Here is a 22,658-nt window from a genome sequence, read left to right on the forward strand (position 1 = left end):
TCACAGGGCAGAGCGATCGTACAGATGTGGTTCTCCTGGCAGCTGTGCCTTCTGGTCTTTCACATGTTTAGGGCCTGTGGTCTCTGGCTTATTCCTTTGTAGGCTTGGAGGAGTTTTTATTAGGACTGAAACATGCATTTATTAATCCAACGAAAGTACCTCCTCAGTCACTGCCAGGCAGTATTTTAGATACTAGGACTATAAAGTAATTTTTAAACTGCAGCTTGTAAGATACATATATATCTCCTGTACACTCATTCCATGTAGGTATATTCAGACCATGGATATGGTGTTTAGAAAAGTTTGACTTAACAATTTTGACCTGCCAGGTTACCTTGAAATCTTGGTTATTCTTCCTATAAAGTTGTATTCTTTATTTTATTTTATTTTTTAATCTTTATTGTTCAGATTATTACAGGTGTTGCTCTTTTTTTTCCCCCATAGCTCCCCTCCACCTGATTCCCCACCGCACCCCATGCCCTTACCCCCCGCCACTGTCCTCATCCATAGGTGTAAGATTTTTGTCCAGTCTCTTCCCGCACCCCTCAGACGCCCTCCCCCCTGAGAATTGTCAGTCCACTCCCTTTCTATGTCCCTGATTCTATTATATTCACCAGTCCATTCTGTTCTTCAGATTTTTTATTCACTTGATTTTTAGATTCACTTGTTGGTAGGTATGTATTTGATATCATTTTGTTGTTCATAATTTTTATCTTTACCTTTTTCTTCTTCTTCCTCTTCTTAAAGAATACCTTTCAGCATTTCATATGATACTGGTTTGGTGGTGATGAACTCCTTTAGCTTTTTCTTATCTGTGAAGCTCTTTATCTGACCTTCAATTCTGAATGATAGCTGTGCTGGATAGAGTAATCTTGGTTGTAGGTTCTTGCTGTTCATCTCTTTGAATATTTCTTGCCACTCCCGTCTGGCCTGCATAGTTTCTGTTGAGAAATCAGCTGATAATCGTATGGGTGCTCCCTTGTAGGTAATTAACTGTTTTTCTCTTGCTGCTTTTAATATTCTCTCTTTGTCTTTTGCTCTTGGCATTTTAATTATGATGTGTCTTGGTGTGGTCCTCTTTGGATTCCTCTTGTTTGGGGTTCTGTGTGCTTCCTAAACTTGCAAGTCTATTTCTTTCACCAGGTAGGAAAAGTTTTCTGTCATTATTGCTTCTAATAGGTTTTTAGTATCTTGCTCTCTCTCTTCTTCTGACACCCCCAAAATTCAGATGTTGGTACGCTTAAAGTTGTCCCAGAGGGTCCTTACACTATTTGCATATTTTTTGATTCTTTTTTCTTTTTGTTTTTCTGGTTGAGTGTTTTTTGTTTCCTCATATTTCAGATCTTTGGTTTGATTCTTGGGGTATGTTGATCTAAAGTTGAGTTTCTGTATATTTTTTATTTCAGACAGTGTATGCTTAATTTCTGACTGGTCTTTTCCATTTTTTTTGCATTCTCATTAAGGTCCTTGAATGTCTCACTAAGCTCCTCAAGTTTCGCAGCGGTTTTTAGAAGATTCTTGAGTAACCTTATAAATGTGGTTTTGAACTCTGTGTTGTCCATTAGTTTGCTTTCCTCCATTTCTTTCATTCATGACATGTTTCTGTGTCTCCCAATTTTAGCTGCTTCCCTGTGTTGATGGAGTGGCTTTGTGTGGGTAGGTGACCTATAGGGGCCAGTGGCTCAGCCTCCCCAGTTACCTGAGGTGGATGCTCTTAGTGCACCCCTTAGTGGACTGTGTGTACAGCCTTGTAGTTAAGTCTTGATTGCTGTTGGTGTCACTGGGAGGAATTGACCTCCAGGCCAATTGGCTGTGAGGACCCTCTGTGTTTATAATGGAAGAACTGCTGTGCTGGAGACACGCTTATGAGGCAGGACTTGCTTCAGTGGGGCTTTGGTGCTCACTGAGTCTGCCTCTTGAATGTGTCACTTATGGATGTGAGTAGTTGATTCCTGGTGTCGTCTCACACTGACCACTAGATACACTAGCTTATGGATCTCCAATGGGGTGCAGGTCAGCTACTGTCTGAGGCCACCCAGCAGGAGCTACAGTGAGAACTACAGTTTCCTCCTCTTTGCTTGGGGTTTGGAGGTTTTGGAGCTGTCTGACCTTGGTTTCAAGTTTACTAGGTTAAGCTGCAATAGGGAAGGCCATTCATATGCAAAAGCCACTGCTTGGAGCTTGGGTGGGTTTGTAGGTGTGTGGGGTGGGGTCTCAGGGCGTCACTAGGCTAGGGCGTGGCAAACAGCGATGGCTGCCAGCCAGCCATACCTGCTTTTCCGACCGCATCCCCATGTCCCGCGCCCCAGCGCAGCAAACAATTATTCCCGCACGCAGCTCTGCAAGCAAGCCACCCTCACTTTCCGACCCGATGGCAGACAGTCCAGCTTCTCCCCGTAGGAGTTTGGGTCCCCCGCGTCTCCCCAGAAACTGGATTTCAGAGAAATCGGGAGCTTGTCTCCCTTCGGGTTGAAGAAAGCAATGCCCGCTGCCAGCCCCGTTCGCGCACGCCTCCGTACCTCAGCTTTTCAGCGCTTGTGCACGTCTCAATGCTCTTTTCTCTTTCCTTCTAGTTGTAGAACTTCCACTCAGCCAGCTTTCCCGTGGTTCTGGGTGAGAGACGTTTTGTCTTTTAGTTGTAGTTTTGAAATTGTTGTGCAAGGCAGCAGTTTAGGTGTTTACCTACGCCGCCATCTTGGATCCTTCCTAAAGTTGTATTCTTTAAAATAATAATAATAATAATGCAAAGTCCACGGTCAGGCAGTGCCACTCACAGCCATCTGGATGGGATAACTATTTCTTGGCTGATCAGAGGAAAAGGCAACTTAACAAATGCACATCCTGAGGAGACAAAGCCATGCATGTGGGTAGCTTGCGACATTCCAATGGCGAATGGAAGCCCTGCGTTGCTCAGGTTTTCATCAGTGACCAAAGCATGTGTTACCACAGACAGCCTGAAATCCTGAGCCTGAGGGCTGTCGGTTTGCCTTCTTCCTGCCAATTTTCCTATTAGACAGTCTCATACGCACGGCATTGCCTGCTTCTGTCTCCTGTGTATCCCGTGCACCTTGCAGGGGCTCCGGCCCCAGGAGCCATCTGAGTGACAGTGCCTGTCACCTGCCCCCCCTCCCCCTCCTCCTCTGCACTGACTCAGGCAGACCCAGCGCCTCCCGGCAAATCATTTCTAAAACCTGCTGTCCTCGACTTTCTAGTGCCCATCACAGGCTCTGCCCTCACTGCTGCTTGAAAAGCTCCAGCAATAAACACTCTCCCAGCACAAGGGCGGAGGCGTTCTCTAAAGACCCTGAAGCCCTGTGTGTGCTGGCATGGGAAGCAAAGCCACTGGCATTCCAGGAGGCAGAGCCTGAAAGGCCCGAGCTGGGCTGCAGGGATGCGCTCGGCCACCTGAGCCTCCTCACCGGCCACTCCCTTCTGCTGGGCCACCGCCTTCCTGTCTCCGACAGAGACCTCGTATTTCAGTCCCACAGAATCTACTCACCTCTCTTCATGTTCTCTGAGTCTGGATTATTTCAAGGAATTTTTTTTTCAGCCGCAAGTGAACGCTAATGTAAGAGCACTCAGGATCCCTCCTCCAATGCTAAAAGCTACTTCACCTTGGCTTCTAACGGTATTGAGCTGAATGCAGGCCAGCATCCAGGTCTGACCTGGGAGCAGAGAAAGGACATCATGGAAAAACGAGGGAAGCCCAAATAAAGGCCATAACGTGGTTAATAGCATTGCTTTAGTGGGATTTTTTAGTTTTGATTAATGTATCATGGTTATTACATAAGATGTGAACATGAAGTCATACAAGAACTCTTCAGTAAATCTAACATTACTCAAAATTTTAATGTTTTACATAGCATTGCGTCTAAGATGTACAGAATTGGGATACTCGGTGGTAAATGTTTCTGTGTGATTTCCCATAACATCCTCCGTGAGGCGCATCCTGCCCTCAGATTCGGCTAAGTCTGGACTGTCCCCAGCTCCACCCCTTACTCACTGAGAAGCGGGAGCAATAACTGAGTCCTGTCGGTGGTTCTCGTCTCTGTCACGGGATGACGAGCCCGCCCTCACGGGATGTCGTCACAGCATGGACACAACGGCAGCTGGGCGACCGCATGGTCAGCCCTTGACCACCACGCAGCCTCCAGGACGGCACTCTGGGGAGCAGTACATCCGGGTTCCTGTTCCCGCCTGAGGTCCCTTCTTAAACACGTGCTCCCCGCTCTCCTTAGGACGTAAAGGTCTGGTCACTCCTCCTCCTGAGAACTGGGCAAACGCTGATGCCACGGGGAGAGCGGCAGAAGTGAGCAGAGGCGGGTGCAAAGGCTCTGCACTTGGCCTTCGCACCTCTGGCCTCTCCTTCGGGGCTCGGCCCCTTCAGGAGCCCGAGGCCAGGGCCTGACGTTCCCAGGCACACGGTGTTTCTAAGCCTTTCTCGTTGTGCATTTATGGGTTTTCTCCCCTCTAAAGAGAATTCCTGATGTTACAACCCCCGGGAAGTAGAATGCACTTTTATTCTTTGATTCAGCAACTACTCATTGAACACCTGGTTTTTGCTCGACCCTGTGTAAGTGGAATTCCAGCTGTCAGAGAGCTCACACCGTGCACTTCGTAAACCAGCCACGAGAGTCAGTACCATGGGGTTTACCGTTAGTTAACTCACCGAGGAATCATCCAGAACTGCCTGGGCTCTGACGGGGGGAGCAGTGCCGGAGGAGAGGAGCCTCTGAGCTGGGGTCCTGCCCTGGGAGCCTGGGCCCACCGGGATCTGTCCGTGGTGCTGGCTTTTGGGCCCAGCATGTTCTCCTGGGTCTCCTGGTCCGAGTTTCTTTTGCTGCCCAACTTTAAAATGTGCAGGAACAAGGAGGAAAGGGGCACTGCTGTGTGAGACCCCTCAAGTCTGCGTAACCCGTAGCCCATAGCCAGCAAGTGGGGGAAGGGGGAGAGTGAAGAAGTTGAAGGAACCTCATGTGGGTCCTTTGTCTTCTAATCTGATAGGAACCCTCCATGTTGCACTCATTGTGTCCTGAACAACTGTCACAGGATCCACTTCCTCCGTGCACGCGTCTCCGTGTGTACTTGTCTCACACACTGCATTTCTCTCTCTCTCTTCCTCTCTCTCTCTCTCTCTCACTCTCACTCTCGCTCTAAGTCAGGGGTTGGAACGTCTGGCCCTAGGGCTGTAAGGCCTGAGGAATCACTTGGTCTGGCCCTGCCAAGGCATTAGGGGTGAGTTAGTTAAATGTTTGACCAAATATAGCAGGCTAATTTCTAAGTTGAGCATTGTGTATGGCCCAAGAATCCTATATAATAAAGAGGTAGTATGCAAATTGACTGTCACGCTATCATAACATGGCGACGCCCACAGGGGGTTGGGCCGGCTGCTCTGCACACCTGCTGCTGGAGTTCCCTCAGCCCTGCCAGGGGCTTCGGGTCCTCCTGCACTCCCCACTTGACTGTCAGCTCGCCCAGGCTCCTCCAATAATCTGCCCATCCCTCTCTTCCTCCCTCCCCTGAAGCTGAAGCCTGACTATGGTGTCCAACAAATTGGAAGTTATAACTCATGTCATTGAGAGTATCCTCTATTCCTCAGCCAGGGCCGGCTGCTCTGTGCACCTGCTGCTGGAGTCCCCTCAGCCCCACCGGGGGCCTTGGGTCCTCCTGCACCCCCCACTGACTGAGGCTCAGGCAAGCAGGGCCAGCCGAGGTGCAGGCAAGCCTCGGATGGCGGCTGCCCAGCTGCCCAGGTCCAGCCTGAGGCACAGACAAGCTGCCGATGGTGGCTGCCCAGCCACCCAGGGCCGGCCCGAGGCTCAGGTAACCAGGGCTGGCTGAGGCTTGCACTACCGGCAGTGGCAGCAGCAGAGGTGTGATAGGGGCGTCGCCTTCCCCTGATCACCTGGGTCGCCTCCCGCCCCTGAGGGCTCCCAGACTGTGAGAGGGGGCAGGACGGGCTGAGGGACCCCCCTCCTCCAGTGCATGAATTTTCATGCACCAGGCTTCTAGTGATGTCATAAATACCCAGAGGGCCCTGGGCAGAGAAGAGGTCCCCCCCACCCCCCCGCTGAGTGCTGGCCTGGCCACCCCAGGGCAGCTTTGTCAAGCCTGAGGATGGCGGAGATCAAAATACGTTCACTGTGCCTTCTGTTGTATTAACTCCACACGGGCCTTGGCCGCCTGCCGCCTAACGGCTTAAAGAGGAGGAGCAAGCACTGAGGCCTGTGTCCTGCCCCCCTCCGACTCTGCCTTCCCTCGGGCCAGACAGGTGCCCAGGGACCAGCGCTCCCCTCCCCGGAGAGCCTGCCAGAGGGCCTGCGTTCTGGTGAGCATCGCAGACGGCTGTCCTCTCCTCCGGAGAAAGCCTCCCCGGCCCCCTCGGCCCCCGCACCTTACTCCTGACCCCACACGTTTATGATGTCCTGTGGCGTCCTTGAAGTGCGAGTGTCCACAGCCTAAAGGCGGAGGCCAGACTTGGTGTGGGCTGTGGGGAGAGGAAGGCCTGGAAGGGAAAGCCCAGCGCAGGACAGCGGGCGGTGTGCTCGCTGCGGTTAGGCTAACAGCGGGGCAGACCGTGGATTGGGAGATGATGTCCCCTAAGTGTCAGGAGGGTGTCCCAGGTGGGAAAAACCAACCTTAAAACATCTCACCCCTGGATCTCCTCATCTTCGTTCTGAACTTAGGGATTTGCTGAAACCAATTCGCCGATCTCTGAGCGGGTCTTAAGGTGCCACGGACGCTCAGAGCTGAGCCCGCCTCTCGGCTGAGGAACGTGCGTCCTTCCCCATGCGGCCAGCAGGCTGGGAGGCCCCTCCCTCATCACAGCGCACCGTCACTGTGTGCAGGGCAGCCGGGTACAGGCCACCAGCCTCTGGGCCACCACAGAGCAGCAGCTGCCTCCTGATGGGGAGAGGCGGTGGCAGCCACTCCAGTTAATAACTGGATGGGTGCCCAGGACATGCAGGGGAGGGGGGAGCTGTCATTCTGTGCTGGCCGTGAGCTCGGCTGGTGACTGGGATGGAGCCGCTAAGCCCGTTCGTCAGTGTCAGTCTCACGGGGTGGAAGGCGGAGCATCGGTGTCCTGCCAGGCATTGCCTTCCAGGTGCTCTCCTCACTCAATAGAATAGGAATGAGGAAGCCCTTAGGGGAGCTCCAGGGTCCATGCCTGAGGCTGAGTGTTGGGGAAAGGGGTGGAGGAGGAAGGAAGGTCACCTTCCCGATGAGACCTTTCCGTTCATGGGGCAGGCCGCTCGGTGGAGGGCCCAGAGGGGAGTGCGGCTTTCCAGTGTGGGGCTGAGCACAGATGCGGGGCCTGAGCACAGATGCGGCTGGAGAAGCAGGAGGTGGGGAGGGCGCCAGGATGGGTATCTCATGCAGGGACTGGACTGGCTGCGGGGTCAGGAAGGCTTCGTGAGAGGCAGCCCGAGTCGGGTCTCGCAGGACTGAGGGCGTTTGAACGTGGCACACTGAGCAGGGGCGGTTTGGTGGAGAGAATAATGATGGTTAAGCGTTTTTGGTGAACTTGCTTTTTTCCTAGCCACTCGCAGGAGGGGGCCAAGCACAAGGCGATGCATTTGAGGAGCCTCCTGACTCCTGGGAGCGTTAAGGCAGCCAGGCAGAGAGCGGGTGATGGGCAGGCGACGTCTGTGGTGCGATAGACGGGAAGGGAAACAGGGCCAGCCGCTCCCTCTCCACCGTGGAGCCATGTCCCTTCTCTTCTCTTGTCTCTCTTGCATGTGGACTATTTGAGGCCACAGGCCTAACAAGGTGGTTTCACTGAAATGTGGATAGCTCACCGTTGAGCCCACTTGCTTTTCCCTCTCTGCCCTGAGGTGGGGACACCGCAGGGTGGAGACTGTGCATCCGCCTCTGCGGACAGGGGAGGAGGGGGGGAGTCCCTGCCAGCTCACAGGCCTCTCGCCTGCTCATCGGCTGCACCTCACAGGACATTGTTGCTGAGAAATCTTCACTTGTTCGCCCTTTTGTTGAGTCCCGTCCGTCTGTTGGCCCTGAGGAGGGGACGGCGCAGAGTTTCCATGTGGCCGCGCCCCGGGAGCATAGGGGTGCTTGTTGCATCTCGAACCCCGCGCTCCCCCCGCAGAGCCCTCTCGGCTGCAGGGGCAGGTGACGTGTGAGGTGTTATTCTACAGTTGATTTTGCTATTTGCCTTATTTCTTTGAAAAGCTGCAAATGTTAAGTCCCAATGTTTTCAGTAGTACATTAATAAAAATCTGGCTTCGAATGGCCTTTATCTCCTGAGATGGCTTACTTTTTCCTGCTTAATGTCTTGGCGAGCCTGTGTCTTAAGTTCTCAAGAGGTCACGTCCATGTTGCCGGAGCCGCATGAAAGCTTTGAGGTTTGTTTTGTTTTGTTTTGGAGGCGAGATGTATACATTGGACGTCTGCTTTCACTCAGCCCTCCCCTGTGCGGGGCTGGCCGCTCTGGGCGTGGGAACGGCTCAGAGGGCGGCTGCGGGCTCCCTCCGCGCAGGCCTTCCTTCATCTGGGAAAGCTGAGCTGCGTTCTCTGGGCATGAAGCCCAGTGCCGGGAGAAGCTCCTGTCGGAGGCCCGTGCCAGGGAGGAACCGGCCCGGGTCCTGGGCCCGCACGGGAGGAGGCGCTGCCTGTGTCCCCGGTGGGAATCCTGTGGGAGTTTGAGTCTCTGTCGGCGCCCCGCACGGAGAGCCGGAGCCCTTCCTGAGACTGGCCCGCGGCCAGGCTGTGGGGAGGAAGGCCACGGAGCTCCGGGCGCAGTGGGGACCGAAGATGACAAGAGGGCCGTTCCCTCCAGGAGGAAAGGTCCTGGGACCGAGGCCCGAGAGAGCGGGGCCCCGTGGCTCTCTGCTCGGCCTGGAGGTGGCTGCCTCCTCTGTGCCCGCACCCCCGGGCCGCCTCCTCTGTGCCCGCACCCCCGGGCCGCCTTCTCTGTGCCCACACCCCCGGGCCGCCTCCTCTGTGCCCGCACCCCCGGGCCGCCTCCTCTGTGCCCGCACCCCCGGGCCGCCTCCTCTCCGGTAAGAGCACAGGTCCCCGGGGACAGGACCCGCCCTAGCAGCGTCTTTTTGACTCGGTCCCTTCTTTAAAGACTTCATCCTCAAACACTCGTACGCTCTGAGGGACCAGGGGCTGGGACTCAGCATCAGGGTGTGGCCAGGGAGCAGGATTCAGCCATCACAGGCTGCTGTCCTGCTTGGTCCGTGTACGATGCAGGGCCCTGGGCACGCTTAAGTCCCACACCCGCCCCCTGGTTCACTCTTCCCTCCGCAGCCAGACGGACCAAGGACTGGGAGGGCTTCTTCCCACCAGCACTGGGAACCGTTCGGAAAATGCACAGAAATCATCAGAGGTTTGGTTCAAAAGTGGTTTAATACGCTTCCTACAATGGCTGACGTGGTTATAAAAAGAGAGAGAGAGAGAAGGTATAGCTAAATGGTTAGATGTTAGATTATATTACTCAGGACAATTCTAGAAGAGGAAATCTCTGTGGAAGTCACCTTGTCTTGTTGGGTGGTAATGACGGTTACAAAATGACCTGCCTTTCCAAGGCGATGTGACAATTTCTGTGTGAAATGGTTTCCCCTCTGCTTGGAGCGCTCCACTCCTTCCCTCCTGTCTTACCTGCCTTCGGCCTCGGAGCTCTGGGCGCAGTGGGGACACGAAGGAACCCGTGTCAGAGGAGCCCGCTGACGGCCGTCCCCTCGGGTCCCGAAGCCCGTGCCTGTGTCTTCAGGCCTCGCCCGGCGCCGTCATGTGGTCCTGGGCATTGGATGCGCTCACCCGCTGCACCTCAGCTGCGTGGCCTTTGTGCTCACCCTTTTGACCTGCGCTCCTCCTCAGCCTCGGATGAATATTTGCAGGATAATTGGACCAGCAGAATGTGTCCCACCCAAGTAAATACTCCCTGTGGTCGTCACCCTGTGCTGGGAAGCTGAGCTGACTTCTGTTTGTATTCTCGTCTAGAACGTGGCCGATCAGATTGCATTCCAAGTTGCCGGTGGATTAACAGCCCTCGAACACATTCTTCAAGGAGTGGTCCCAGCCGCAAACGTGAACACGGTTTCCCGAATTCCTCCTAAGTGAGTACGGTCTTCTAATCTGCCCCCCACGTCCCATTTGTGGGTCCCTTCTGCCCTGTGGTCCCCTAGGGGAGACCACAAGGACACGGTAGAGTGTTCAGGCCTGAAGAGCAAAAGCTTGCGCTCCCCTTAGGGGGAAGAGCAGAGGGAATTGCCTTCCCTACGGAACTCAGATGGAGCCTGGCGCCGTATAAAGGGAATCTCAGGGTCTGCGACCATCCCTAACCCTCAATCAAGAAGAATTGATAAACTCCTGGGCAGTTGTAACTGCTTACAGAAATGGACCCAAAATGAAGAGCAGTGAGAGAAGGCTAGCTCCCCATGCTGCTTACAGAACACGGTGTGAGCACATTAACAAAGCCCGAGGGAGGGAGGCCACTCCTCGCCCACAGGAAGTACGGCGGGGGGGGGGTAGGGGGGCCGACATGGCAGGGATCAGACATGGCAGGGATCTCCCTTTACCGCGTCCCGCGCAGAGAGATGAACGAACCGGTTCTAAATGGAGGCGGCCAGGGATTGAGAAAATAATAGAAATAAAGAAAACAAGATGCAGAAATAGATTCATGAAGCTGGGAGCTGGGTGGATCTTCTGTGCCTGGCTGAGGCCACAGAACCGATCCAGACTGCGAGGCTGAGGCTTTATTTATAGTCAGGGGCAAACAAGGTAGTTTACAATGTTGTTGTGAGTTTCACTTGTTTTGGCAGCACTTGCTGCCCCTCCCACAGCCGTTAGCTTCCCAGGAAGGATCTAGGGAGCAGTCATAAGATCAAGCTTAATTATGCTTAGAGGGCTGTGCCCTCCAAGCTGGGACTTGTTTGCGGCTTTGCCAGCAGTTCAGTGCGAGGCTTAACCCTGTAACCGCTTCCTACAAGGAGGACCGAGGTCTATGCTCTGCCCTCCAGACCCCCTGGTCTCTGGGAGCTGGAGGCAGAGAGCTGTGCCTCCGAAGCTGGCATTCCTGAGTGGCAACATGCACGATTTCTGGACATTTACAGAGTTTCAGTGAGAAGTTTCCATAAAAACTTATTTATATCACTAAGAAAACTTTTAAATATTTAGTTAGCCCAACAAAAGTGAGTGCTTCATTTGTGCATGGGATAAAACGGGAAAAAAAAATTCCCAAAACATGTCATCTTTTTTCTTGAGAGACATTTGGGTGAAATGGAAATAGCACCGGCTCCAGCGGCAGACAAAGCTGGGCTCCGGTTCCCGCGGGGAGGATGTGGGCGGCGCCTCAGCCGGTGGCGCGTCTCCTCCCGGGGGCACACGGCTGGTTGTACCCACCTGGCGTGCGGCTCGCGGGTCGTCGGAACGCCGTGAGAGTCCTCGTAAACTGGGAAGTGCCCTACAGGGGTCAGGCGACAGCCGTCGCCTTTCCTGGTTCAGGACAGCGCTGTCTGTTTGGCATGAGCTCTCTGCCACCCTGGCTCACTTCGTGTCTGCCTTCTGTGGCATTGGGTGACGTTTCTGTGCAGAAATGCTTCGATACTGGAGTCTGGGGTTGGCTGTACTCAAAGCAGAGGTGAATGGAAGGAGGTGTAGGTCCCTTCAGCGGGCATTTCTGTGCAGAGGCCCCCAGGCAGTCCAGCCTGTGTGCGTCGTCGTCCTGATCAGAAGGGGACATGAACACAAACCCCTGCAGCTCCTGTGCGGATGAGACAGAAAGTTCCAGAAGACTGGCAGTGAAGTCCGGAAAAGAACTCCAGCGTTTCCACGTTGCCCAAACGCCCTTCGGGACCTAAAGCGGGTGGCAGAGACGGAGTCAGGTGCCACGGGACTGGCGGCCCGTCCGGAGCACGTGGATGCTGTGGAGTGAAGCCACGTGCCCCTCACGTGTCCACCCTGCCAAGGCCCCAGCACATGTGTTAAGTCCTCGTTATAGGCGGGATTATTCTAATATAATTTTAAGTATCTGTGTTTAGATCAAGACTTACTAAAAGCAGACATCGCCGAGACCGGTTTGGCTCAGTGGATAGAGTGTCGGCCTGCGGACTGAAGGGTCCCAGGTTCGATTCCGGTCAAGGGCATGTACCTTGGTTGCGGGCACATCCCCGGTGGGGGGTGTGCAAGAGGCAGCTGATGGATGTTTCTCTCTCAACGATGTTTCTAACTCTCTATCCCTCTATCTTCCTCTCTGTAAAAAAATCAATAAAAAAAATATATATTAAAAAAAATAAAAAAATAAAAGCGGACAGCGCTCTCCTCCACAATAAGAGTAAAAAACTGTTTGCCAGCTCATTAGCCGCAGTGGTTGGTAAAGGCTCTTCCCTTTGACTTATTGCGGCATTTGGTTTATGTCTCAGAGGGCTGCAGGGAGACGGTCACAGTGGGCAGCTGCGGCACCACTAACGTGATTAAAGCAAAGAAATGCGTGTGTGGCCTTTGCTCTGCGGGTCGGCACTGCGCGCCACCTGGTCTCTCCAGAGCCGGCGTGCTGATGCGGCTCACACTCCCGTGGCCGGGCCCGCCTGGGACCGGGCTGAAGGCATGCTGGCCGGGACTGCCGCGTCAGGAGGCAAAACAGAGTTCTACACTAGAGTGTCAGAGGAATGCTTTAATTTTATGCTCCCCTGCATGTTTAAGTCCATTATTATAATCTTTGAAACATAGCATTTCAAGGGGAGGTTAGTTTGAGGAAGTGCAGAAAGGCTAATTAGGCTGGTGCTTAGACTATATCTGATTTTCTATCTAAAATCAGAATGTGTCTCTGTGGCATAATGAAGTTGCCTCTTCCAGTTGTTCCAGATTCACCAGTTAAACAAAAACCCTTGAAATAACTCATCTGGTTGAAGATTTCTTACTCCTAAACTGTTTAATTTTGAAGTTAATGTTGGTATTATTAACATGTTACATTTCATGCCCATTATTAACATGTTACACGATACGCATCGTCCTCTTTGCCCACGGCGTGCACTGCCCAGATGTCTCATGCCCACTGCAGAGAAGCAAGCACATTCTGTCAGGGTCTAGTTGTTCTATGCAATATCTTCTAATTTTATAACTAAAATAGTAACAGTTTTTCAAGATTCCCATATATGAAAGACCACATATAGAACTTCTTTTAAATGCATTTTCCATGTCAAGTACTATTTTTCTCTCCTTTTTTCAATCTATTTTATTCTGGCCAATATTATACATCTAAAATCTGTTTGCCGCAGCAGACCCGTTGAATGTGATGAAAAGGAGACCCCACTGGGGATGTTTCTTCCTGCAAGAAATAGCTTTGTAAGCATAACCAGATAGCGCCTCCCGTTGGCTGTCCCTAAGGACTCAGGTCGTGTTAGCACTCGAAATTCACTGTTTCAGAAACACACACCGGAGTCTTCCTACTTGGTATAGACCTGAGCCGAGAGGCAGATCCTGCGCTTCCTTTGTGTTTGCAAACCTCCCACACGTCCTCTGAGCTGGTGGAGGGTTCCGGGACCTCGTGCCGGCGCGGAGAGCATCCTGTGCCTCCATCCTGCCAGGCGGTGGGCTTCAGGGCCGCCGTGACAGGAACTGAGTGCGGTGCTGCGGTCCATCCCGGACTAAAAGGGAACAGATGTGCAAAAGGTTTGAATGGACTCTTCACCAAAGAAGATGCAGAGGGCACATACGCATATGAAAAGCTCTCCGCATCACCAGGAAGTACAGATTAAAACTGCAGGAAGAGGCTTCACCGTGCCTGTTAAATTACTTAAAATACCCGGCCGCACTAGGCGTCCAGGCGAGCCTGCGGAACCGCTGGAACCTCCTCCCCCGCGTGCGGGGCTGCGGCATGGGGGCCCCTCCCGGGCCTGGCCCCGGGCCCCTTCTGTGAGGGCCGCCCAGCTCACCTGGTGCCTCCAGTGAATCTGTACCAGTTAGTGTGGAGCTTTACAAAGACAAAACATGACTCAAGCATGATAATGCAGGTGAACTATCGTCCGCTGATTAAATGCTTACTGTAAGCCAAGGTACTTGGTAAATTGTAATGTGTCCGGGGTTCTGGATTTTCAGTGCCCATGGCAGTTGCTTTAAAATGTCTGTTCTCTTGCTGAAACCGGTTTGGCTCAGTGGATGGAGCGTCGGCCTGCGGACTGAGGGGTCCCGGGTTCGATTCCGGTCAAGGGCACGTGCCTTGGTGGTGGGCACATCCCCAGTGGGGGTTGTGCAGGAGGCAGCTGATGGATGTTTCTCTCTCATCGATGTTTCTAACTCTCTGTCTCTCTCCCTTCCTTTCTGTAAGAAATCAATAAAAAATATATATATTTTTAAAAAAAGTCTGTTCTCTTGACATCAGTGTAAGACGGTGGCTTTGTGGACGGTGTCTCCTGGTGAGTCTTACCTGCTGCCAGCGGCACTGGGTGCAAACGCGTGCGCAGACATGGTCCTGGCGGAGCCTCCTGGGCGGCACCGCCTGGGCCCTCTGTCCGCTGTTCTATGACGTCTCCGTGCTCGGCTCAGTGTCTGAGGTGCAGTGCATCCCATCACTGTCCTCTTCGTATTACACATGTCCCTGTCCTTATGGCCAAAGTACCCCTTTGTGATGGCTGTCCCGGCCTCTGTTTCAGAGGAAACCTGTTCGGTGAGAAGACAGCCGACCTGAGACTCACTGGTGTTGTCCTGATGGCGTGTGGCCAAGCACAGTGCCCTTTTGACAGAACGGACAGTGGGATTGTAATGTCTCTGAGAAGATGCGTTTAAAACCTGGGGCTTCCTGTTTGATGTCACAGAAACGGCTTCAGGCCTTTGAGTCTTAAGTTACAGGCAGGGCTGCCGGGCAGACCACCCAGGCTGGGCCAGAGAAGTGCTCTTTCTGAGACAGGTGCTCTTCAAACGGGTTTTGCTGCGTGGACAGGCCTCTCCTGACCTTGAGATTGCTGCCCGTTCTTTTCTCATCAGAAAGTGGTTTCTTTGTGGGAGTCTCTTGGGAGAGTTTGTGAGCATAAGCTCATAGAGATGCACATGGCGTCGCACACGTTACCACCGAGTGTTTTCTTCCACGGAAAGCACACAGGACACGAGATGAGGACAAATCCCACACCACGCGTCCTTTGCTTTTTTATGTTTGTACTAGAGGCCCAGTGCACAAAATTCGTGCACTTTCGGTGGGGGGAGGGTTCCCTCAGCCTGGCCTGTGCCCTCTCGCAGTCTGGGAGCCATCAGTCAGACATCCATAGCTTTGCCACGGAGGAAGAAGAGGCTCCCACCACTGACGCTGTGCTCGCCAGCCGTGAGCCTGGCTTCTGGCTGAGCGGGCGCTCCCCCTGTGGGAGCACAATGGCCATCAGGGGGCAGCTCCTGCGTTGAGTGTCTGCCCCCTGGTGGTCAGCACGCATCATAGTGACCAGTCATTCCACCATTCGGTCATTTGCCTATTAGCCTTTTATTATGTAGGATGTTTATTTATGCCTTGTGATATTCCACAAAAGATCTTAGGGATTGTATGGAATGAAACAGAGAAATAGAAATTAAAAAATCAAGGCCATAAAATTATAGGTCAAAACCAAAGGGAAAATAGGATACTATTATAAAGCTATAAAGTTCCACGTGTCATTCTAATGTAGTACCTCACTTTTTAAGGCTGTAGGGATCTACTGTTTCATACATTAATTCTACTGTGGAGCTTACAGTACACAAAACAACGTGACATTGGCACAGTGCTTGACCACTTACCACTCAGTCTAGGAGACCAGGGAGTATATCCTGAATAGTATGATAAAGGTGGCTTTTCAAACCTGTAGAGAGAAGGTAGATTATTTAATGCGGGGAATCAATTTAGGCTTCTGCCTCATGCCAAAGTAGATTCTAAATGACTTGATAGTGAATTATGAAACCATAAAATTATCACACATGGTGATAAAATTTAAGAAAAAATAAATACAAATGGCTGGATACAAATGTATCATAATGAAGTTTTTAAAGGACAAAAGGAAGGGAAGGAAAAATGAAATTCTAAAGAAAAAAATTGTGTAGCTTTCATGCATAAAAATACCTGAAAATGATATAAGCAAAATGAAAGGCATTAGGTAAACTGGAAAAAATATTACGAACATGTATTGACCCTTTGTTATAGTTATAATGAGGGAATTCTCATAAATCATTAAGAAAAAGATAAAAACCTCCAATAAAAATTTTTAAATAGAGGCAACAGGAGCTTCGGCAGGTCCTTTTTCTGGGTGTCACTCAAAGACATTTAGACCCCAGAGTTCCTGGGCATTATCTGACCTCAGGTTGTGAAGGTTGTTAAGACATTATCAGACACACTGGTGGTGTGTTCCACTGTCTCCTGCAGGTAAGGGGCTGGTCAGAGGCCTTGGATGGAAGTTACAGCCTTTCACATGCGGTGGTGGGCCTCGCCCCTAATACTCAGCTTGTTTTCAGAGAATTCCGTTCCATGCCTGTTGCCTTGTACCATTCGTTTTATGTGTTTTAATCGTTTAGAGAAGACCTGCTGAGGTTTCATGCGAGGTGTGTTCTCCTCCCGTTAGGTCTCTCTGCCATGCAATCAATGTTTACAGCCTCACCTGCAGCAACTGCCCGGAAAACTGCGCCGACGTCCTGTTCAGTAACAAGATTACCTTCCTGATGGACCTCCTGACACACCAGCTGACGGTATGTAATGTGGCTGCTCTGGGTTAGAAGTAGTTAAGGTTTGCGAAGTAGTATTCCCTTGGAGAAAAGGAGAGGAATTCGCTCACTCTCCAGAGGAGAAACAAAGCGGAGGTGACTGGGGGAGTGAAACGGGGGCCAGCTGAGCTGCCCGTTGTTTGAAAACCTCCTGGTGGACTCCCGGTAGACTGGGGCTTTGGAGTCCGCTGGCCTCAAAGCCAAACCTGTGAGGCCCCAGGAGAGAGTGCAGGGAAGGGAGAGAGCAGGGAGGCCTCCAGACCTCTTGCCGGCTCAGTCAGAAGGGTCAGTGTGAAAAGGAATATTTGATGGCCATTGACTTCTATTTTTTGAAGCAAGAAATGCCCCTGTCAGTTTTACTTTTGAAATGGGAACAAGCAGCCAATTGTAACCTTGAGTTTTACTTGAGTTCACAGATGTTGAAACAGGTAAGCTCGGTGTGCTGGTCCAAGGTTTACGTCTCCAGAACACAGCCCCGGGGCCAGAGATTTCCTGGTGAAGTTTCTGAGTCCCTGAGGTGTCGGCACACACGGCGCTCACGCTGTGAGTTACAGCAGGAGCTGTGTTCTTCAGGACCGATTGACTGGCTGTACTCAGCACACAGTTGTAAGAGTTCTTTCCACGCGGCATGCCTTTTGCTCTCCCCTCCCCCATCTGGTTAATTTCTACACGTTCTGCAGATCTTCACCGAAACACAACGGCCCCTCTTCCTGAAACCTCCCCCAGCCTAACTGCTTTCCCCAGGCCCGGGCTGGGCTGCGTTTCCTTAGGTACACCTCGGCATGCGTCTTCCGTAAAATTAGTCACATTGAATTGTAATGACCCATTTACCTGTCCGTCTCCCCTACTAGCCATAAAATCAGCAAGGACTTATTACTGTCACCAAAACCCTAACCCAGGGCCTGTAGGTTCAGTACATCGGTGATGAATATACGTGTGAGTAAGTGGATCCCCATGTCTCCAGCTGAAACTCAGAAGTGCGTGATGAAGCCCGTATACGCAGGCATCCTGACAGTGAGACGTAGAGCTGTTCGTTGCGCACACAACAGTGGCTGTTTATAGTGCTGACACAGATTCATCACTTGAGGCTCAACTGCATGTGGTTTTATCTATAAAAGAGGGCATTGAAATATGGGCAAGACATTTTGGCACAAAATTCTATCCGAAATAGTTCAAAAGCAGGGACCAGGGGAAAAGACTTAGTGTTGTGTGGCCTTATATTCCAGGCATTTTAATATATATTGCCTCATTTAATTTTTAAAACATAAAGTCAGTATTATTATCCCAGTTTACAGATAAGGAAACTTGAGTCCCAGAGGGGTTGGCTTGCCAAGGTCTACCTAGTTAGTAAATCACAGAGCCAAGCCGAAACCGGTTTGGCTCAGTGGATAGAGCGTTGGTCTGTGGACTGAAGGGTCCCAGGTTCGATTCCGGTGAAGGGCATGTACATTGGTTGCGGGCACATCCCTGGTAAGGGGTGTGCAGGAGGCAGCTGGTCGATGTTTCTCTATCATTGATGTTTCTAGCTCTCTATCCCTCTCCCTTCCTCTCTGTAAAAAATCAATAAAATATATTTAAAAAAAAAAAATCACAGAGCCAAGAGTCAGACCTAGGTCTCCAAACCCAGATTAAGGGGCATTCTACACAATAATTGATTGATATTTTTCAAAAGTGTCAGTGTCATGAAAGACAAGGAGAGATCGGAGAACTAGCACAGATTGGAGGAGACTTAGAAGATCTGACCGTTACATATAATGTGGGATTTTAGACCAGAAAAAAGACAAGTGAAAAGATTGGAAAATTCAAATAAGGTTTACAGAATAGTTCATTTTATTGGCTCAGTATTTATTTTCTCCTTTCAAAAAGAATCAGACGTTTTGGGGATGAAGAATACAATAATTGAACTGAAAAATTAGACAAGTTCAAGAGCAGCCTTGATCTTACAGAGGAAAGAATCAGTAAACTTAGAGACAGGTCATTTGAAATTACCCAGTCACAGGAACTAAAAGAAAAAAGAATGAAAATGAGTGACAAAAGCTTACAGGGCTTATGCAATACCACCAAACAGATCAATCCTATCTAATAAAAGAGTAATATGCAAATTTACCATCACTCCAACACATCAGATGGCCACCCCCATGTGGTCAAAGATGGCCGCCACAAGATGGTCTGCAGGGGAGGGCAGTTGTGGGCGATCAGGCCAGCAGGGGAGGGCAGTTAGGGGTGACCGGGCCGGCAGAGGAGGGCAGTTGGGGGAAACCAGGCCAGCAGGGGAGGGCAGTTGGGAGGGACCAGGCCTGCAGGGGAGGGCAGTTAGGGGCAATTGGGCCAGCAAGGGAGCAGTTAGGCATCGATCAGGCTGGCAAGGGAGTGGTTAGTGGGTGATCAGGCTGGCAGGCAGAAGCAGTTAGGGGCAGGCAGGAGGTTGGGAGCCAGCAGTCCTGGATTGTGAGAAGGATCCCAGATTGGAGAGGGTGCAGGCTGGGGTGAGGGACACACACACACCCCTGCATGAATTTCATGCACCAGGCCTCTAGTATATGCATAAAGGTAGTCTCAAAAGGAGGGGGAGGAGGAGAGAGAGCGCATGTGCATGCAGGGCAGAAAGCTTATTTAAAGAAAAAATAGCATAAAATTTCTCAGTCTGGGGAAGGAAATGGATATATAGATGCAAGAAGTATAATGGACTCCAACTAGGATGAACCCAAAGAAATCATACAGAAACACAAAATGAGTCAGTACATTCAAGAAGGCTGATATCATACCAACTGTATGTTATGATCACAGTGGAATGAAAATAGAAATAAATGGCAGAAGGAAAACTGGGAAATTCACAAATACGTGGAAATTAAACAATGCACTCAGGAAAATCAAATGGGTCCGAGAAATTAAATAGTACCTTGAGTCAGATGAAAATATAATATACCAAAACTTACGGGACGCTGCAAAAGCAGTGCTCGGAGGGAAGTTTGTAGCAGTAAGTACCTGCATTATAAAGAAAGACAGGTCTCAGACCACCTACCTGTACACCGCAAGGAGCCAGTAAACATGGAAAGACAAACGAAGCTCAGGGATCGCATTCGGGAGGAAATAATGAAAATCGGAGAAAACGGGCCTGCCAGCGGAGGCGGGCTCTCCTGGGTCCATTTTCCCGTGTCCCCTCCGTTCGCTGCGGCCCTGCGCTCGGACCATGATCTGGCGCCGTGGGGCCCTGGGGGGACGCGGCTCGCCCCGGGCGGCCTTGATGATGGGGAACAGCACGCCGTTGCCTTTGGGGAAGCCGGCAGCTGCTCCCGGGAGTCAGAGCCAGCGTCCCCGCACAGCTGTGATGTGACCGCAGCGCCAGAAACCTGTGCGGGAGCTGCCTCCCTGAGGACGGGGACACTGCTCAGCAGGGCGGGCTCGAGGGAGGACTCCAGGGGACCGTCTCCGACAACGTGGGAGTTACTCAGACTTCCCGTTCCTGCCGTAACGTGGCAAAGAGGCTTTCTCACGCGTGAAAGTGAACTACCAGGCGGGGCACCGGGCATGCTTGAACACGGAAGCCAGTTTGAGGACGCGCTTGACCAGATGGCTGGCGAGAGAACCGCCCAGAACATGTGTCAAGGGGACTGTTACCGGGGTGCCCCCGACACCCGCAGGCCCCATTGGGAAGGGCAATGGCTGCCCCTGGCTCATCGGTGTAATTAACACAAGCCTTTTGGCAAAGTGTTCGAGGGTGTCTAAGATGGGAACAGGCTGCATGAAAACGTCGTTAAAATAATGAACAATAAGTCACGGTGGAAACCTCAAAAAGTAAAATTAGAGAAAACTAGCATAAAAACAGACCAGTAGACCCACAGAACAGAATCGAGAACCCAGAAACAAACCCGCCACGTTCAGCTAACCCTTGCCTCAATGCGGAAAAGGAAGGGATGGAGTCCCCGGCAGGTGCAGTGGGGAGACTTGACGGCCACGTGCTCAGTGATGCAGCGCCCTCCTCGTGCGCCCTCCCCAGAACGCCGAGTCGCAGTGGATTGAAGACGTAAATCCTGGAAGGAAACAGGGAAAAAGCTCCATGGCGTCGGTTCTGGCAGTGGTGTTTTTGGATGTGACACCGAAGCACAAGCAACAAAGCAAAAAAAACGAACAAATGGGACTACGTCAGACTGAAAGGCTCTGCACAGCAGCGGAGACCTCAGCAAAGTGAGAAGGCAGCCTGAGGAATGAGGGGATAAAGAGGGAATTTCCATCACACAGAAAGCACCCCTACAAAATGGTTATTAATTATAAAGGGAGAGTACGTTTATGGTGAGAAACGGTTCACACCGCCTGCCGAGGGTCCAGGTGAACATCACCAGTGACGCACAGACCAGTGTCTGCGGGACCTGACGCCGCAGCGAGAGCCCAGCACCGCCGCCGAGGCTCCTCCCAAGATGCGTGGTGGGCCGGCCCGCACATCACGCTGACGCCGTGGCACATGCTCCCCCACCACCCGCCGTCCCCAGCCGGCCTCCAGGAGCGGAAGGTCGGGAGCCGCTGAGGAACGCCCCAGGCGTGGGATGCAGCATGCTTCTGCAGCCCGCTGGCGGCTTCTCCGGGTTTGAGGTTCTACACACTCACACACACGGTTTTTGCAAAGCACAGAAGTACAAGTTCTGGAAGCCTAGGGTGATGGGTTACAGTCGGGTGGTTTCAATCAGCTACATGCGTGGCCCTCAGTAGCTGAAACACAGGGCGTCTTTCTGAGGGCTTAAATGTGGCCTTGAACTTAAAAACATTTCCTGATTGGAGAAACGGTGGTTCTTTTGAAAGGAAAGGGAAACTTTCACTCTAGACTGTATACCTACAGCTCTGTAATGGAAGCACCTTCCTAAAGTACTCGCAGAGGAATTTTAAAACAGCGCTTTACGTTATTAAAACTCCTTCAAGGCGATGACGGCTGTGCGGTGTGCATTTGGGCCGGTTTGACACGGCGTGCTGTCACCCACACGGAGATGCAGGAGAGGGCGCGATCGTGGTGTGCGGATGGGAGCCTGTGGCCTCCAAGATGCTCGGTGGCTGCGGGAAGAACCCTGCAGGTGAAAGGCAGAGGTGTCCGTCCACGATCGAGGGGAACAGTCTGCTCCCTGTGTGTCTGGCAGAGGGAAGAGGCGGCGAGCAGAGGCCTGAGATGAAGAAGCCTATCCAGGGTGAGACTCCTCCACGTACACGTGTGCACGGGCGTCAGAAAGCAGGGGCGAGCGGGGACCTGGGAGGAGGATGAGACAGACAGGAGGGGCCGGGGGAGGAGACCGTGGACAGGAGAGGGCTGCTGGGTCAGGTGCACGCAGAGGGGCCCCCATTTGAGGGACGCAGAGGGGTCCCCACCTGAGGGACGCAGCGGGGTCCCCACCTGAGGGACGCAGCGGGGTCCCCACCTGAGGGACACAGAGGGGCCCCCACCTGAGGGACGCAGAGGGGCCCCCACAGGCCTCCCAGCACCCGCAGGAGCGCGCTGGCTGCCTGCCCTGAAGCCTGCGTGCAGCGTCTTCACATCCCCACTCAGGGCTCTGGCTTCCGGTCAGCGAAAGAGCAGCCACACCAGACGCTGAGAGGGCCGTCAGGCAGCTAAGCCTCCGTGGGTTCAAGGGAGGTGGGACCTGGACGAACCGCGTGCTTCGTGGTGGCCCCTGCCCCTGCCCCGTCCTCCTCGCCTAGGGCGGGCGGCAGCTTTGGCTCTCCTGAGCGCCTCGCCTCGGCGCAGCAGGTGCGTCTGCGTGGAGACCGCCCGCACGGTGGAGGCTTCTGGAACGTGACTTGCTTTCTCTGGAATCTCGACGATACCGTTTAGCCCATCCCTCCCTGTGATTTAAAGTGTGCTTTAGGCTCGGCAGTTCTTACAAGCATCCCCTTACCCTACATCCCCGCAGTCTCACTCCTAGCTGTTCACCCAAAATAATGAAAACATTTCCCCACCAAAAAAAAAAAAAAATTGCACAAGAATGATATTAGAAATTTTATTGATA

At 52.3% G+C, this 22,658-nt stretch overlaps 1 protein-coding gene across 1 annotated transcript in view; it reads left to right on the forward strand.

The window, feature by feature from the left end:
- Positions 1-22,658, forward strand: part of SCAPER (S-phase cyclin A associated protein in the ER) — a 197,683-nt gene that overhangs the window by 134,181 nt on the left and 40,844 nt on the right. Inside the window, exons 24-25 of the mRNA XM_054713413.1 lie at positions 9,964-10,079; positions 16,533-16,656. Of these exons, the coding sequence (XP_054569388.1) occupies positions 9,964-10,079; positions 16,533-16,656 (240 nt within the window). The remainder of the gene's footprint in view (positions 1-9,963; positions 10,080-16,532; positions 16,657-22,658) is intronic.

This window comes from Eptesicus fuscus, chromosome 25 (assembly GCF_027574615.1).
Source record: "Eptesicus fuscus isolate TK198812 chromosome 25, DD_ASM_mEF_20220401, whole genome shotgun sequence".
Taxonomy (NCBI): domain Eukaryota; kingdom Metazoa; phylum Chordata; class Mammalia; order Chiroptera; family Vespertilionidae; genus Eptesicus; species Eptesicus fuscus.